We start from the raw sequence: 17,968 nt of genomic DNA, 5'->3' as shown, positions 1-17,968 counted from the left end.
TAGAACTACGTTTGAACTATTTCAGAGTGCATGTGGATCATAAACTGCGGATAACTATATTATACTGCAGGGGGAAAAAGAACTTCTAAGTAGATTCTGCTCATCACATTTTGGTAGCTTTTACAAGGAGATGCAGAATAATTTCAAAAGTCTTCTGATTTGGTGAGGACTATACAACTTTATTACAGAATGAAGTTAAACCATTTGAACAAATTTTCTCACAAAGCTTGGTCACCTTAATTAGTATATGTCAATTTTCTGATATTGTGTGCAATGAAAATCCACTATGAAGTTTGCTGAGATCAACTGATATTTATTAGTTGCAATATGTAATAAGCCTATGCTAGCATTTGTTTTTCCACAGAGACTTGAAAGTTATCATTTATCAATTTTGCATTTCAATCATTCTCCCATTTCAGGCTGAGCTAGATTGTTTGTAACCTCAGTATCCTACTTGCACCTAAGCTGAGCTTCCAAACCCTGTCCACTCCACCATAAGCAGTCTACTTCCTTCTCTATAGTATCATCCCTATCAGCTACTTCCTCAGACTTCCTTTGTTGAAACCATCATCCATGATTTTGTTAACTCCATCCTCAACTATTCCATAGCTCTCCAGATTGGTCTCCCATCTTCCACCTTGTATAAACTTAATCTCATCCAAAATTCTGCTGCAAGATCCTGACTTGCAGCAAATCCCACTCGTCTATCACCTTTATGCTTGCTGACCTACATTTGCTTTCAGTAGATAACACTTCCAATTTAAAATTCTCAGGTGTTCAAATTGTTCCATGGCCTCGCTACTCCCAACCATGGTTCTATAACCTCCTTCTGCCCTAAAATCGTCCAATAATTCTGCATTCCCCAACTCTGACTTTTTATACATGCTTCACCAATTCACCCTATTGTTAATAGTCATGCAGTCAGATGTACAGGCCCTAAACACATGTAATTTCTTCCATCAACCTCTTCGCCCCTCTTTCCCACTTAAAGACCCTTATCAAAACTTCCCTCGTTGATCCAGCTTTCAGTTACTCTTCCTAATTGCTCCTTCGACTTGGTGTCAATTTTTGTCTAATTATGTTCCTGTGAAGCACCTTGGTATGTTTTCCAACATTAAGGCACCATATAAATACAAGCTGTTGTATTTGAAGTTTAAAAACCCATCAGCATTCTTTGGCAAGCTACCTTTCCAGTGCAATTATAGATTTAGTATCTAGCAATAGCTTTTAACATTACCAAGCTTCCTGTCATGGTCTTCTGTTCTGCAGTGGCCCTGAATTAAACAAGATTCTTATACAACATTTCCCATGTTCTCATGCCTCACATATTTCCTTTCGCCATACTTTATCATTCAGTTATATAACTGAAGTGACAACCTTTTCCTTTTTCCATGTGCTAGATATTCCTGAACATTGCAACAATTTGTGATGAATGACAGTGCTGACAGATGGCTGTATAATTTGCTGGTATTTGACCGTGTACTTCAGATGTTTTGCAAGTTGGTCAGATGGATCTTGTAAAGGAATCACTAATCAGGATGTAATTTTTTCACATTTGTATGGGTGGGGTAGGGAAAGCTGGTAAGGTGGGATAAAGAGGAACAAAACAAAACTGGAGAACTGTCATTAGGGAAGCTTTAATTACCATTATGCATTGCTCAGTTTATACCATAAATGTTTTGTTCACATACTTTTCAGTACACTTATTAAATTCTATGGGATTGATGGTAGCATGGAATAGTTGCACCCATGCACATATAATGTGAAGTACAGTATATAAGTACATGGCAGAAAAAGAAAATAAAGGTTTCTGTATTCCAGCTATAATATTCATCATCTCACCATAAGTGGATTCTAATGTTTTATGCACAAAAGAAGATTATAGTGGCTAACAGGTTTTCATTAGTCTGCTTAAGTGAGATAACAATCATATGTTCAGACTATACAGCCATATTATATTGGGTTTTCTATTTTGCATGTGTTATCTACATAAAGTTAATTTGAATGTTATGCCAGAAGTTAATTATGCTTTTTAAATATTAAATGATGACTTGCTGGATTTTTCACCTCCAACTTCTTCCCTTGCCAAAAACAAGCCAAGATCATGAGAGGAATGAGTTCAGCATGCGCATTTGTCCATACCACTTCATGATTTGAAATATAAGGACACTACTTCTGTAATCCTAGGTCTTTCTTAAACATAACCAAAATTAGTGAAATACAGCATGGAAACAAACTTTAGCCAAAATCAGGATAGTAACTCTCACTATTAACAGAGGTCAACCGACCGATTTTAGCTGTCAAGCTATGCTAATGTAGTTAAGCACGCTAGTTAATTTATCAATTTGCCTGCATACATAATTGTACTCTATTGAATTATTTTAATCTTTACATTGAGATCAATGTAATTGGTCTCAAACTTAGCTTGTAAAAATCATTGAAAGATGCCCATTTTCCATAAACTGAAAATCAAATTGTTATTACACTTCCTAGACATGTTGATCCACTGTGTTAACAAAGCCAGCATGAGCCAGAGTATTTTGAAGAGGGAGTTTCACTGTTTTGGAAAAGAGACTTCTTTGACACAGTGCATCCCAATAACATCAAGCATAAACAACATGAAAGTTTTTTAATGAATCATTATTTTTTATTTAGAAAAAAATTTGCAATGCAAATTTCATAGTTTAGAATGTTTATAAGCCCTGTGGAAAGAATGCTCCTTTAAGCAACCATCATTTCTTTCCTTTGCTTTTATAATGTAGCTTCCTCCTTCAATTTTGTATTCAATGTTTGAAGAAGTTCTTCTCCATCAGGTTCAGTGCAGGGCTGTGCAATTGCAGCTCCTTAAAACTATATAGCCCAGTTTTTCTCTTCAACAGCGAAGCAAGGGGCCTCAAAGAAAACTGCTCACAAAAATCTAGCCACCTCTGAGAAGTGGATTTTCCCTGTCTTGACGGCAGTTTAAATCTGGTGCCAAGAGGAATTCTTGGCATGCAGCAGCAGTGATGCCAACAAACAGGTAAGGAGTCAATCACATTGAAGTACTCTCACACAGCAAACCAGGAAGTTAAAAACACTTAATATCCTTCACTTTTAATTCAAATTTTCATATAATGAAATAAATGTATTATGATGCAAGCTAAAATAAACAAACTTGTAAGAAGTGAAAATAAGTTTTTTTCAAAATACATAGAATTTATTATGAAGAAATTTGACAATCCACAAATATAAAATTAACTTCTAGGGTCAGCAAGGGTGTTTAGCAGTAATTCTGAAGTTAGTACGCCATTAAGAACATAGTTACACTTCATTCAACAAAGTGTAACTTTTTCATGAACTTTACTGCTAGATTAACAGGGCAGAAGTGCAAGATTTTGTTAATTCATGATTGCAATAGAGGTTGCAGTTGGTCAAAGCATCTACAGCACAACCTATGGAGGAGTATGGATTCATTGACAGCAACTTCTGGATTTTCATGTTTTTCTGCATATTTGCAGACTCCTGAAATTTCTCTCAGTTTCAATGGAATAATGATGGTGAATGCTGACAGTTCCATTGCCATTATTATCACATAACCCAGGCCAATAATGTCACCTTTTTTTAGGCTGCCTGAGTGAATATTTCACTTGAAATAAAATGTAAGTTTTGTACATTACATTGATGGACTCAACTTGAATTTAAACCAAGAACTAAATGGTCTGAAGCGCATCCCAAGGTTGATTCCAAAGCTACAAAAAAAAAAGCACTGATCTGCCTGTATAAAAAGCATGTTATTTCTCAAGATGCACAGGCAAGAACAAATTCACAAAACTAAAGATATCTCACGGTCAATGCACAGATCTCAAGATCAGGTTAAGGTATTTTTCATCTGATATCCCTCAGTCTGCTGCAAATGACATCTATGGCCAAGAAATATACACCAGATAGCAACTGAAAGCAATTTTGGTATCTAAGTAAAGCTGATATTTATAAGTTACATATTTCAGTGTTTGTAAAGCCAAAGTTTAACAATGTACTTACGTACACAAGGCTGGCATCTTTTGTATAAAGTTAGTGTTTATAGGCTTTTAACATTGATTCCTTTATTAAACCAGTGTTCAATGGTCTTGTGCTGTGTACGTATGAGAGTTTTTGTATACAGCAGGGGTGGGGAACCTACAGCCCATGGGTTCCCCCATTGCTCAATTTCATCCATGCCACAAGATTTCTAAAAATATAGGCCATGACAGTAGCACCTTCACAATAGCATTTATCATCATCGTTACGAATTTGCTTTGGATAAAAGCATTAGCTAAGTTACTATGATAATATTTAACAATGTGATATTTAAATTCAGCCACCAAATTAAAACAGCGGGTGAGTCAAATGTTTCTGTATCCTCTCTAAAAAAAAACTAAACGAAGTTGATTTTTATTTGTGTGTGGCCCGTGACTGATTTTGTCTATATGTGAAAGGTCTATGATAAGAAAAAGGTTTCCACCCCTGGTACAGAATAGTCTGTGACAGTCTGTAAAGTTGTTACTGATTAGCACACATTTTTAACCAAGATGCACAATAAGGAATGGCATTTCCAAACATACAGAAACATAGTGGATAGTGTTAGATTTATTGTATTGTTTTCTTTTACTTGCTTCATCTGTTTGATGTACCTAAAGTTACTCGCTGACTTGTTCCATAGCTACTGGCATATCTTCCAACAGAGCAGATAACTGCTTTTGTGCACATGACAGAAACAGTCCCAAACTGGCTAGGTTACGTTGACGAGCCACCTGGTCAAGCTGCAAGACAAAAAGATGTAAAATAAACCAATGCTACAGACCACAATAATACTAAAATCTGGTTCAAAACACACATATGAAAACAGAGCACCGCAGATCCTATCAGCATATAACATAAATATATATAAACCACGACACAATTTTCTTACAATACAGCGGCAGAATATTGCTCAAGCAGTAAGTGGTAAGCTTCACAAGAAGCCAAAATTATTGAATTTTAAAACAAACTCTGAAAGTTCACTTTTATGCCAGTGACACTTCTTTAATCAAGGAGACTCAACTACCTCATTATCTTGTTCCAGCCAATAAAAATTAAACAGCACTAGCCAGAGGCTGATGAACAGCATCAACTTGAGTACATGCGATTAATGATCTGCTTTTTCAACCTCGCAAAATCATAATTAGGCAGTAAAAAAAAAAAATCACAAGCATAACTGTGAAAACTGCATTAAAAGGTGTAACATAGAACACAAAAAATAGTTGCAGGAGGATGCCATTCAGCCCTTCAAGCCAGCCCCACCATTCAATATGATCACAGATGATCTAATTATGCCCTTAACTCCACTATCCTGCCTGTCCTCCATTACCCTTAAATAAAAGCAAAACACTGCAGATGCTGGAAATCTGAAATAAAAACAGAAAATGCTGGAAAAACTCAACAGTCCAGCAGCAACTGTGGAGAGAGAAACAGAGTCAACGGTGAGTCTGGACAAAGTGTCATACGGACCTGAAACGTCAGCCCTGCCTATCATTCCATAGACACCGCCAGACTCACTGAGCTCCTCCAACACTTCCTGCCTCTATTCCATAACCCTCAACTCCCTTGTTAATCAAAAATCTGTCTAAATCAGCTTTGAATATATTCAATGACCCAGCCTCCACTGCTCTCTGTGGATGCGAATTCCACAAACTAACGGGCCTTAGAGAAAAAAATTATTTCTCATCTCCATCTTAAGTGGGAGACCCCTTATTTTAAAACTGCCTCCAAGTTCCAGATTCCCCTACGGGGGGGAAACATCTTCCCAGTATCCACCCTGTCAAGCCCCCCCGAATGTTATATGTTTCAGTAAGATCACCTCTCGTTCTTCTAAACTCCAAAGAGTATACACCCAACCTGCTCAGCCTTTCCTCATAAGACAAACCTTCAACCTAGGAATCCGCTGGTTGGTGAATGGGATGTGGTGCAAGATTGGGTATGGGTGCAAACTTTTGCAGGAGGTCAAGTTCGTGAAGGGTGCTTATGTGCAAAGTTGAAGCCGTCCTTTCTCAGTATCAGCCTGGATTACTTACTGGAGGGAGGTTCGGGCACAATCCTTCTAGCTCAGAGAAAAGTGGGCTACTAACCAAGCAGAACTCGATGATACTAAGGGTTATAAAAGTGAAGGGAAAGAAAACGAATAATAAAGTCAAGGTCGGTTTACTGTTCCTAATAATCTCTCCAAAATGTCTCTAGAAAACACTCGGCAGCTTTGTCCTTAATAGTTTTAAACTCTTTCAAAAACTTCCCATACAAGTAGCATGCATGCAGTTTCTCACCACCCCACGCCCCAAAAATATCCTTGTTGCCGATACACAGGTGCTCAGCTAAGGATCACTTATTGTTTATCTGATCACATGCCTCAACTCCAGTGCAGAAATAGAAACACACTTGTACCTGTGGCCAATTTTTCCATGGTGCAACTATCCAATTCTGATCAAACTATTCAATTATTCATCCACTCTGGGTCAAGCATACAGGGCTGACCTTTATGCCACTATTAACACCTGCTTTAGACTTTAATAGTATCATTACCACTCCCTTTGCCTTATGTTCATGACATCTTTATCATTTAATCTCTCCTGATCTCCAACCTATCCCTGACCTTCTATTTTGCCCCATTCCACCACTGCGCCTCCCCCCTTCACAGCATAAAACCCATCACATTTCTGCCTCTCTTAAGCTCTGAAGAAGAGTCATACGGACTCAAAGCTTTAATTCTGTTTCTCTCAAAGGCTTCTGTCAAAGTCATTTGGCAGAATGCCTCATCGCCAGAACTTTCAAACAAGCACCAAGGCGTAGCTTGGCTGGTAGTGAGAGAGGAACTCCCCGTCAGATTCTTCATGCACGCCTGGAGTCTCTGTGCCCCTGCAGGCTGCAATTGAAGCAGCTGCAGTGGGGAACAGACTGTCACACACCTCCTTCTGGAACATGCCTTTGCAAAGCAGGTCTGGAAAGAGATATAGTGGTTTTTGTCGAGGTTCATTCTGGGCAGTTACATTACGCAGGATTCTGGCTATTCCCAGGGACCCACACTGAGACAAACATCAACTGCTGCTGAAGGATCATCAACTCGGTGAAAGACATATTTTGGTCTACCCCAAATTGTTGATATTCCAGTGCAAAGAGTTGTCCTCAACCAAGTGTTGCAGACCAGAAAGTTCCAAGGTCCAGTGCTACATGCTGAGGGACACACTAAAGCTTAGGGCAGCTGCCGCAAAGGCAAAAGACCACTATCTAAAGCCTTTCAACCATAGTACACCGAGAGGCTGGTAAGCATGTAGAATCCCTTGGGCTGTAAAGCTTGTCGTTGAATGTATATCATAAATGCAATTGTATTGAGGCACCTCAGGGTGCAACATGCTCAAGAGAAAAAAATTGAACGTTATTGCATTCTCTGTAATTACCATTTCGAAATGTTCTTTTCAATATTTTATGAATAAAGTACATTTTTGGAAAAAAAAAACTTTCTTCCTCTACAGATGCTGCCAGACCTGCTGAGTTTTTCCAGAATTTTTTATTTTTCAGATTTCCAGCATCTGCAATATTTTGCTTTTATTTTATTCAGTTACCCTGCCTTGTATGCAACCTCTCAGAGAAGGGAAATACTGCACTGTGCAAGTGCACTGAAACCATATGTGAAATGCTATTCATTTCCCTACCTTAGTCCATTCAGTTCTTTTAATCAATGGGGAATAGAAGGGCACGGGAGTTTTTAGGCTTTTTTAAAAAAAAGGTAGAAAAACCAAAACTGTTACTTCCAAGACCATGTCAGCACAATATAAAAACATCAATGTGGCTAAAACTGAGGCCAGAAATATAACATAAATCATTGTTTTATTTTACAAAACAAGCCAAATACAAGCCCTGGCTGTATTTCATTTTTCGCCACTTATTGAGCCCTGTGCAAACAGGTTGTCCTCCATGTTGAGCACCACTTAAAGGAACCACTGAGGGTGGCAAGGGCACAAAATGTACTCTGGGTGGGGAACTCCAATGTCCATCAAGTGTTCCTCAGTAGCACCACTACTGACCGAGCTAGCCGAGTCCTAAATGATAGAGCTACTAGACTGGGTCTGCGGCAGGTGACGAGGGAATCAACAAGAGGGAAAAACATACTTGACCTCATTTTCACTAATCTTCCTGCCGCAGATGCATTTCTCCATGACAGTATTGGTAGGAGTGACCACCGCACAGTCATTTTGGAGACAAAGTCCTGCCTTCACATTGAGAATACTCCCCATCGTGTTGTATGGCACTATCACCGTGTTAAATAGGATAGATGTCGAACAGATCTAGCAACTCAAGACTGGGTATCCATGAGGTGCTGTGGGTCATCATCAGTAGCAGAATTGTACTCAACCACAATCTGTAGCCTCATGGCCCGGCATATCCCCTAATCGACTATTACCATCAAGCCAGGAGATCAACCCTGATTCAATGAAGAGTGCAGGAGGGCATGCCAGGAGCAGCACCAGGCATACCTAAAAATGAGGTGTTAACCTGGTGAAACAATAACACAGGACTACTTGTGGTACCAAACAGCATAAGCAGCCCTGTGATAGACAGGGCTAAGCAATCCAACAACCAACGGATCAGACCTAAGCTCTGCAGTCCTGCCACATCCAGTCGTGAATGGTGGTGGACAATTAAACAACTCACTGGAGGAGGGGGATCCACAAATATCCCCATCCTCAATGATGGAGGACCCCAGCACAGCAGTGCAAAATATCAAGCTAAAGCATTTGCTACAATCTTCAGCCAGAATTGCCGAGTGGATGATCCATCTCGGCCTCCTCCGGTGGTCCCCAGCATCACAGATGCCAGTCTTCAGCCAATTCAATTCATTCCATGTGATATCAGCTGAAGGCACTAGATAGTGCAAAGACTACGGGCCCTGACAATATTCCTGCAATAGTACTGAAGACTTGTGCTCCAGAACTTGCCACACCACTAGCCAAGCTGTTCCAGTATAGCTACAACACTGGCATCTACCTGGCTATGTGGGAAAGTGCCCATGTATGTCCTGTACGCAAAAAGCAGGACAAATCCGACCTGACCAATTACTGCCCCATCAGTCTACTCTCAATCATCAGTAAAGTAATGGAAGTGCTATCAAGTGGCAATTGCTTAGCAATAATTTGTTCACTGATGCCCAGCTTGAGTTCTCCCAAGGCCACTCGGCTTCTGGCCTCATTACAGCCTTGGTTCAAACATGGACAAAAGAGCTGAACTCCAGAGGTGAGGTGAGAGTGACTGCTCTTGACATCAAGGCCGCATTTGACTGAGTGTGGCATCAAGGGGCCCTAACAAAACTGGAGTCAATGGGAATCAGGGGGGAAACTCTCTGCTGGTTGGAGTCATACCTAGCACAAAGGCTTGAGGTCAGTCATCTCAGCTCCAGGACATCACTGCAGAAGTTCCTCAGGGTAGTGTCCTCGGCCCAACCATCTTCAACTGCTTCATCAATGATCTTCTTCCAACAAGGTCAGAAGTGGGGATGTTCGCTGATGATTGCACAATGTTCAGCACCATTCATGACTCCTCAGATACTGAAGTAGCCCATGTCCAAATGCAGCAAGACGTGGACAGTATCCATCCTTGGGCTGACAAGTGGCAAGTAACATTCAGCCACACAAGTGTCAGGCAATGAGCATCTCCAACAAGAGATAATCCAACCATTGTCTCTTGATGTTCAATGGTATTACCATCACTGAATCCCCCATCATCAACATCCTGGGGGTTTCCATTGACCAGAAACTGAGCTGGACTAGCCATATAAATACAGTGGCTACAACAGCAGGTCAGAAGCTAGAAATCCTGCAACGAGTGACTCTCGAAAGCCTGTCTACCATCTACAAGACACAAGTCAGGAGTGTGATGGAATACTCCTCACTTGCCTGGATGAGTGCAGCTCCCACAACACTCAAGAAACTCGACACCATCCACAACAAAGCAGCCTGCTGGACTGGCACCACATCCACAAACATACACTCCCTCCACCACTGATGCACAGTAGCAGCAGTGTGTACCATCTACAAGATGCACCGCCGGAATTCACCAAGGGTCCTTAGACAGCATCTTTCAAACCCACAACCACTACCATCCAGAAGGACAAGAGCAGCAGATAGATGGGAACACCACCACCACCTGGAAGCTCCCCTCCAAGTCATTCACCACCCTGCCTTGGAACTATATTGCCGTTCCTTCATTGTCACTGGGTCAAAATCCTGGAACTCCCTTCCTAACAGCACTGTAGCTGTACCTATACCACATGGACTGCAGCGGTTCAAGAAAGCAGCTCACCATTACCTGCTGAAGGGCAACTAGGGATAGACAATAAATGCTGGCCAGCCAACAAAGCCCACACCCAGTGAATAAATAAAGGTCACCACTGGGCTTTCCTTCACCCACTCTGAGTTGTATACTCACAACATCATGCATACAACTTAGGAATTAATAACAACCATAATTTCAAAATCCTTTCACTCTTATATTCAGATAAACCTTCCAATAGCAAAAGCAAAATATCTGTCAAACATAGAGAATTTAATCCTGGCATCCATGTAGGCAAAAACACTATCAACTCGAGTGATTATAACAAGATCATCTTAACTTTAGGAACATAAGAAATAGGAGTAGGAAAAGACCGAATGGCCACTTGAGCCTCTCTACCATTAAATACAATTATGGCTGATGATCTTTCTCAACTCCACTCCCATATCCCCGATTCCACCAAAAATCTGCCTATCTTAGCCTTAAATATATTGAATAATGGAGCATCCACTACCCTGTGGAGTAGAGAGTTTCAAAGATTCACAACCCTTTGAGGGAAGTAATTTCTCCTAATCCCAGTCCATAAAATGCATACAAAATCAGGACAGACGAAGTTAGAAAATTCCAACCAGTGCCCTGATACTCAAAATCGCCTCTCACACCTCAACTACTCACAGTAATTGAATTGGGAACATGATTGAAGCAATTTAGAAAGTCCACTTTAGAAACACAGTAACTTGTATCCCTCAGATAAAAGCAAAAAACTGCGGATGCTGGAAATCCGAAACAAACAAAAATACCTGGAAAAACTCAGCAGGTCTGACAGCACCTGCGGAGAGGAATACAGTTAACGTTTCGAGTCTGCATGACTCTTCATCAGAACTAAGGAAAAATAGAAAAGAAGTGAAACATCAGCTGGTTTAAGGTGGTGAGGGGTGGTGGGACAGGTATAGCTGGATAGAGGGCTAGTGATCGGTGGAGATTGCCAATCATTAGCACATTTCTTAGCTAATATCACCACCGTCAACACCTCTTTGTCCTTTTGTCTATGACATCTTTTGGCAATCTCCACCTATCACTGGCCCTCTATCCAGCTATACCTGTCCCACCTCCCCCTTAAACCAGCTTATATTTCACTTCTTTTCTATTTTTCCTTAATTCTGGTGAAGAGTCATATGGACTCGAAATGTTAACTGTGCTCCTCTCCGCAGATGCTGTCAGACCTGCAGAGTTTTTCCAGGTATTTTTGTTTTGGAGCTTGTATCCCTCGTTCAATTGAAGTTGAATTAAATACAAGAGCTGGTAAAATTGATTCAAACAAGTAATCAGGCAATGTGGGGGAGGAACCTATTTAGTTAAGTATGTCTATTGATGAGTTGTGGGTGCCATTGATTTACTGGAGTTTATTGGAGTTTTTCTAGAGTTTTCTTGAAATTTTCAGAGTATATTTCTCTTTTCCTATTCCTAGGAGTTACAACACTAGTAATTGGGGACAGTTGTGCATTAAGTTGCATCATCTGATAGATAGTGTAAACAAGAATGGGTTGCTTGATTTTTTAACCATTTCATATGTTTGCATATGAAGGGCTCAAGGGATATGTAAATATATTTCTGAAAAGCAAGGAGATAGAAGGGAATGGTGAACAGGCAGGAGCCAAACTAGAGATCAAGCAGAGCTGCAGGTTGTGTTGTTGTTGGGTCTTGTTCTTAAACTTTTCTAATTTTCTACTCTTATTATCCAAAACTATGCTGTCATGCAGATGACCAAAAGTTGATTTTAAGGTTGTAAAAAGAAAAACTTGTTGGAATAGAATGAACATACAATTTACATACATTGGAGTTTAGGTTTTGTTTTAATTCTAAATATTAGTTAAATCCTAAAACACACTACTCCCTTCAACAGCTTATGTATTATAAATATGTAATTTGTTTGGAGGTGAAGAATTATTTATTTTTATAAAGGAAATTGTTTCTGCCCTTAAAATATCCCAGTATTCAGATTTATCAAATGTTTTATCCAGTTTTGTGGAACATACGAGTAACCAACAGAAAGTGGCAAGTCACATCAACTCTGAATCCTAAAATATAATCTATTTTTTCACATATTAAAATATTCAAAAATAAAACATAAATGTGCAACAAAACACCCACATGTCTTGCAAAGGAAGCCATATGTTGTTGATGCATATACAGTAAGTAGGAGTAAGGGAAGCAATAACATGGGATTCAAGCAAACTACCACCATGTTTAGGATTTTACACAGTCATTTTCTGGCAGACAAAAAAAAGTTAATTTAATATGGAGAACGGTTCCCTTTGAATTCAACTTTACTGCATTAATAGTGTCACAGAACAAGTGCATCTGATCTGACCAGAATTCCCTTCCTGGGTCACTGTAATAGGCAGTACAGGAGGGCAGAGTGTTGAAGAACTTCACCCTTGCGACAGACATTCTGAAATCCTAAACAAAATCATGAGCAACCAACTGAAACTACTATTTAAAATAATTTTTCTTCACAGTAAAACAATTCAGAAACAAAATCATGAGAAGTATAAAGCGCTACAGGTTGTACTGCAATAACACAGCAACATTCTGCGGGAAACTTAAATCTTTGGCAGAGTGGTTGAAAGTGCATGGGTGTGCATGTTGGGTGATAACCAAACTGAGTTTGGCTATGATATTCCCCATAGTAAAATAATCTGCAGACATTTGAGTATTCAGAGGAACACATGTAGAAATGGCCACTTGGATGCAGGACTGGTAATGGAATTAAGCCTGAACAAAAAAAATGTTCATTTATACAGTTTCTTTCTTCAGGTTTTTCTTGAAAATTGGCTCCCTAGGAATTTTCTTTCCTCTCTGGGTATTGATTCTTTCCTGGCATATAGTTACATGGATGTTGGTTGTCTTCCAGTACATTAGGATGCTGTGAACTCAGATTGAATGTGTTGGCAGGCGATTTAATCATAGTGGCCATCACAGTCTAAGCCCAATCCTTTCTCAACACCCACACACATGTGCCTCCATAAGACACCAGATTTCACTGAGGGGGAAGAACCCCTAGTCCATTTTCTCCTCTCCAATGCAGGCGCACTAAAGCCAACTGTAGCACCAACTTTTGTTGCTCAGGCTGAGATCAGTTAATCCAGCACCTGGAACCTTTCTGATCTATAAAGCTCAGATACTCACTGGATAAACAATACCAGAGATCTGGATCTAAGCAAAATATTGATTTGTAATGAATTTCTGTTTTACTAAGCATTCGATCCAAGAACTGAACTACAAATCATATACAAATATTTCAGGATTCTGTATTGTTTTACCTGTGTTACAATTCGAAATGCCGCTGATTTAAGATGACAAGTAAGCAGCCGCCATTTGCAGAAAACAAGCCCTTCTCCTGGCCAAAGTGATAATACGTTGAACTTAAGAGCATTTAATTAACGCAAAAGAGTACAGTAATAACGATAAGCAAATTTACTGCAGAAGTACAAGAGAGAGCTATTTTTCTGTTGGGAAGGATATAGTTCAATAGTGTGTGGATGATCATGTGGCATGTCTGAATTCTCCTTAAATACCCCATATACTCCTCAAGGTCCTAGGAGAACATGTTTACACATAACCTATCCTGAAGGAACCAAAAATTGAGTATTGTCCTATTAACCTTCTATTAGATTAAACTATTAGAGAGGTATGTTACTCTTTTATCACAAACACCTGTGAAGTCCACAGGTGCACATTAACTTGAGTCAGATTCATTCTAAATGATATGGAAGAGTCTGGAACAGTTGTAGTCACAGTCTGATTACTGGGAATATTAATATGAATTGCCTGTTTAATCTGAGACCTTGGGGTTTATATGTCACCTTCACTTCAGCTGTAAAGTGTTAAAGCATTTAACAATAAAAGTAGTTTTACTGGATAGAGTATTGAAATTTAATGCCACAGAAACTGCAATGTACATATAGACATCTTGGATTTGTGACGCTGATTTAACAAAGGGAATTACTACAATTATCCTTTAATTAAAAGAATCCTGTAGTGTTTTAATACAAAGATAAAACTTATATAATTATCTAGTTAACAAGAATTTCAAACTAAACATGTTTATACAAGTAATAATGGTACATAAGATGTCTGGCACCTTGAAATAGTTTTTGAAAGTAATGGTGAAATATGAAGGTCTCAAATACCTTTACAGCACTTGGGTAACTGAGAGCTTGCCAGTTTTCTATGTGGGCTTGCAACAGAATGCAGGTTGTCAGACTTCTATATAACTTCATCAGTCATTTAATGTGGTATTTGTGGATACTTTCCCAGTGCTCTAAACAGTTGTTCATTTTCACTCAATGATCTCATTCTTTCCTACAAGCATTTAAGGTTTCTTTTTTTCATTTGCAGACTTTTAGAATATCCAAAAGACCTCTCAGGATTGGCATTAAATGTTTTTGGCATTATTCTTTCAGCAGGTATAGCAGTGTCATGTCGATCAATTTTCAAACTTCCACTCTTCTTCCATCCCCCAGATCAAATTGTAAAGTCAGTTTACAACTGCATGTTGCTTTACTGCAACTGTTCAACAACATGGGACCATAGTGATTGTGATGGTGATTTGCACCTGGGCCACTTCACCTCAGAATTCAGTGAGCCAGCTGAATAAGAAAGGACTGGAAGCATAGAATATTTGCAGCTGAATGGGAGACGTTATCAACCACAACGTTTACTCCTTTGCTGCTTATTAATGAAGTGGTATCAATTATCAGCATTCAGTCTCCAGAGAACAGTTAAAGAAAACCAGCTGCTGGGACCAACAGGCCAAGTTAAACAGGGAATCAGCCATCGATGAGACAAGAAATCAGGAATTTTGAGCAATATTTTCCAGTCTGCAAATAAGCCACTGGAAACCAAAACAATAACCAATTCCTAGGATAAAGGCAAAATACTGCAGATGCTGGAAGTCTAAAACAAAAATAAAAAATGCTGGAAAAACTCAGCAGGTCTGACAGCATCTGTGGAGAGAAAGGCAGAGTTGACAGCATCTGTGGAGAGAAAGACAGAGTTAACGTCTTGAGTATCTGTGGAGAGAAAGACAGAGTTAATGTCTTGAGTCCATATGACTCTTCTTCAGAGCTGGTTCAGACCTGCTGAGTTTTTCCAGCATTTTTTGTTTTTGAATCAATTCCTAGGATTTAAACATGTTAAATATAGTCGTAATCAGCATGAAAAGCGTGTGGACCACCAGATAAAATAGTGGTTTGATTCAATGATGTGGAATGTGGTTTGTATTTATCCACAAGGACAGTTACTGTAGTCAAGAAGGCCCCATGAGTGAAGATTAGAGCTGCATTGATCCTGTCCAGTTAGAAAGCAGTTGAAAAGTGACCCAACTACAATGTGGCCAGTTAAAACTCAGTTGAAGGTCTGTAAGATCAGAGATGAAATGATCATTTATAGGAGCACCCTTCATGCTAGAGAGTTCAAGGAAAGTTAAATGCATCAGGAAAGGTTAAGCATGAAGGAGGTCTCAAACAAAGCTGTACTGTTGGTGAATAGAACAAATCTAAATTAGCAACATGATTTTGTCTCACAGTCTATTCACCAATTTTGCTAGCACGTGCTGGTGTCAAGCAAAGTCTGGGGCATTAAAATGGGGCCACACCAGGAAGAAGTTGGGAAGCATTGATCTACAAGTTTGGAGTGCAGTAAGCAAGCCCAGGTGGAGCAAAATGCAAGAGCAGATGAGCATACAGTGGAAGCCTTTGTTCTCCAGGTTCAGCCTGCAAGTTTGGTGACTAGCTGATCTGGGGGTTTTACTTTTTTTCAGAAATTTTCAATAGATGGTTTTGGAGGTTAGTGACCAGTTGAGGACAGTGCATAAATAGATTGGGTGAGGATTATGCTTGAGGAGTTGACATTTGAGTTGAGTTCACTAGAGACGCTAGAATTGTACAAGTGAAAAACCCGAAAGGACACAGCCTTTGAGGTACTGGTTTCAGGTAGTACTCTGCCATAAGTTACATATCATTATTAAGTATGTTTTCTAAGGTGGACAAGTCACTCACTTGAATATCAAAGGCACTGTCATTAGCATTGATGAATCCCCACTACCTGGTTGCAGGTAGGTCATTATGGACAGCTCGAGAAGGACTAGCAGTAGAACTGATCTCTGAGGAAGCCATTTATTTGACATTTCCATTTTATGGTGCAATCAGCCATATGTATGTGAAATTTCAAGCCCATAACATATTTCAACCAATCAGGCTGTCCAATGTCCAGCCCAGTATGCCAGACAGTGGCATACAACAGCTGGTAGTTGAGGAAGGCAACGCCTGTCTTATAATTTTCTGAAACGAAGGTAATTGTGGCAACTACTTGGTCTCTGTTGCTGCCTCTGTGATGTCAGATCATCCAGTCCTAAATGAGTCAAATTTTTTTCCAATTAAATATTAGGAATACTCAAGTAATTGTCTTTGGCCCCCACCCCAAACTCGCTACTAATTCCATCCCCCCCCCCAACCACTCCACCCCCCCAACCCCCCTCCCATCCCCGCCGTGGCCACTGTCTCAGGTTGAAATGGACTGTTCACATTCTCACATCCTATCTGATCCAGAGCTGAGCTTCTGACACCATTTTCTCTCCGTCACCAAGATCACCTGTTTTCACCTCTATGATTTCACCCATCTCAGTGTATCTGTTGCCAAGACCCTCATTCATGCCTTTGTTACCTCCAGCCTCAACTATTCCAATAATGTTCTTGTCACATCCAGCAATGGATGGTTGAACCAGTAATGCACCAGATACACTCTTGTCTGCACCCTTCATATTTGAGAAAAGATGGTAGTTGCACCAGGGGAATCACCAGGGTGGGGCAGTACAAGGGCTTTACTGGGGACAAGGGCATTGAAGGCAGAGGTGAGGGAGTGATTGTGCAGCCCAACAGCTGCAGAATTTTTGTGGTGAAAGACTAACTAGTTGGAAGTCTGAAAGTGCCACTAAATGTATCCTGAGGAAATTTTTCAAGGGGAAGACGCGGAGGAAGTGGGGTTAGAAGGGAGAAGGGGACCTTTGAATGCTAAATGATACAAAGGTATGGTCAGGGATGCCTTTCCTGTGATGGAGATTGTGCAAGTAGAGACTTCACGTGAGATAATAAGGTCAATAGGGTAGAAGTGATTATAGGAATGACAGTTTATATGGACGGAAGGTTGAGAGAGAACAAGAGTAGTGTAATCAGAACTCAGAGTGCAAGGTGAGTTGAGATGGAAATTGAAATCACTGAGGACTGATAGATACAGAGGTGGTGCCAGAAGACTGGAGAGCTGCAAATATTACAATCTTGTTCAAACAAGGGCAGAAGCTATGAAGTTCTTTAAATTCCTAGTCCCTTAAAAATTAAAAAGAAAAACAGCTTGCCTGTGTCCGAGAGGTTAAAAAAAATTCTGGTCCAGCAGTTACAATAGCTGTTTGTTGGCATCATCCAAAGGGTTATCATAATGTCATTATTTATGCTTGGCTGCTTCCCATAACCTATAACTATCCTAGCAAGGGATCCAAAGTTTACAGTTTGATTGACAGTTAAACATGCTTATTAAAGGATTAGTTGTCTTTGATGTGGGGTTATGAACACAAGTGTTTGTTTTATAAGGGATTAAGCAA

At 39.9% G+C, this 17,968-nt stretch overlaps 1 protein-coding gene across 4 annotated transcripts in view; it reads right to left on the bottom strand.

Moving 5' to 3' along the window:
* Positions 1–3,077: 3,077 nt before the first annotated feature.
* LOC121293377 (coiled-coil domain-containing protein 91-like) overlaps positions 3,078–17,968 on the bottom strand; it is a 188,739-nt gene continuing 173,848 nt past the window's right edge. For all 4 annotated transcript variants that reach the window (XM_041216403.1, XM_041216401.1, XM_041216405.1 and 1 more), the window contains one exon: positions 3,078–4,778. In XM_041216403.1, coding sequence (XP_041072337.1) covers positions 4,656–4,778 — 123 coding nt within the window. In that variant the 3' untranslated portion in view covers positions 3,078–4,655. The remainder of the gene's footprint in view (positions 4,779–17,968) is intronic.

This window comes from Carcharodon carcharias, chromosome 21 (assembly GCF_017639515.1).
Source record: "Carcharodon carcharias isolate sCarCar2 chromosome 21, sCarCar2.pri, whole genome shotgun sequence".
Classification (NCBI taxonomy): Eukaryota; Metazoa; Chordata; class Chondrichthyes; order Lamniformes; family Lamnidae; genus Carcharodon; species Carcharodon carcharias.
The sequence above is the reverse complement of the archived record's forward strand: the minus strand, read 5'-3'. Positions and strand labels throughout refer to the sequence as shown.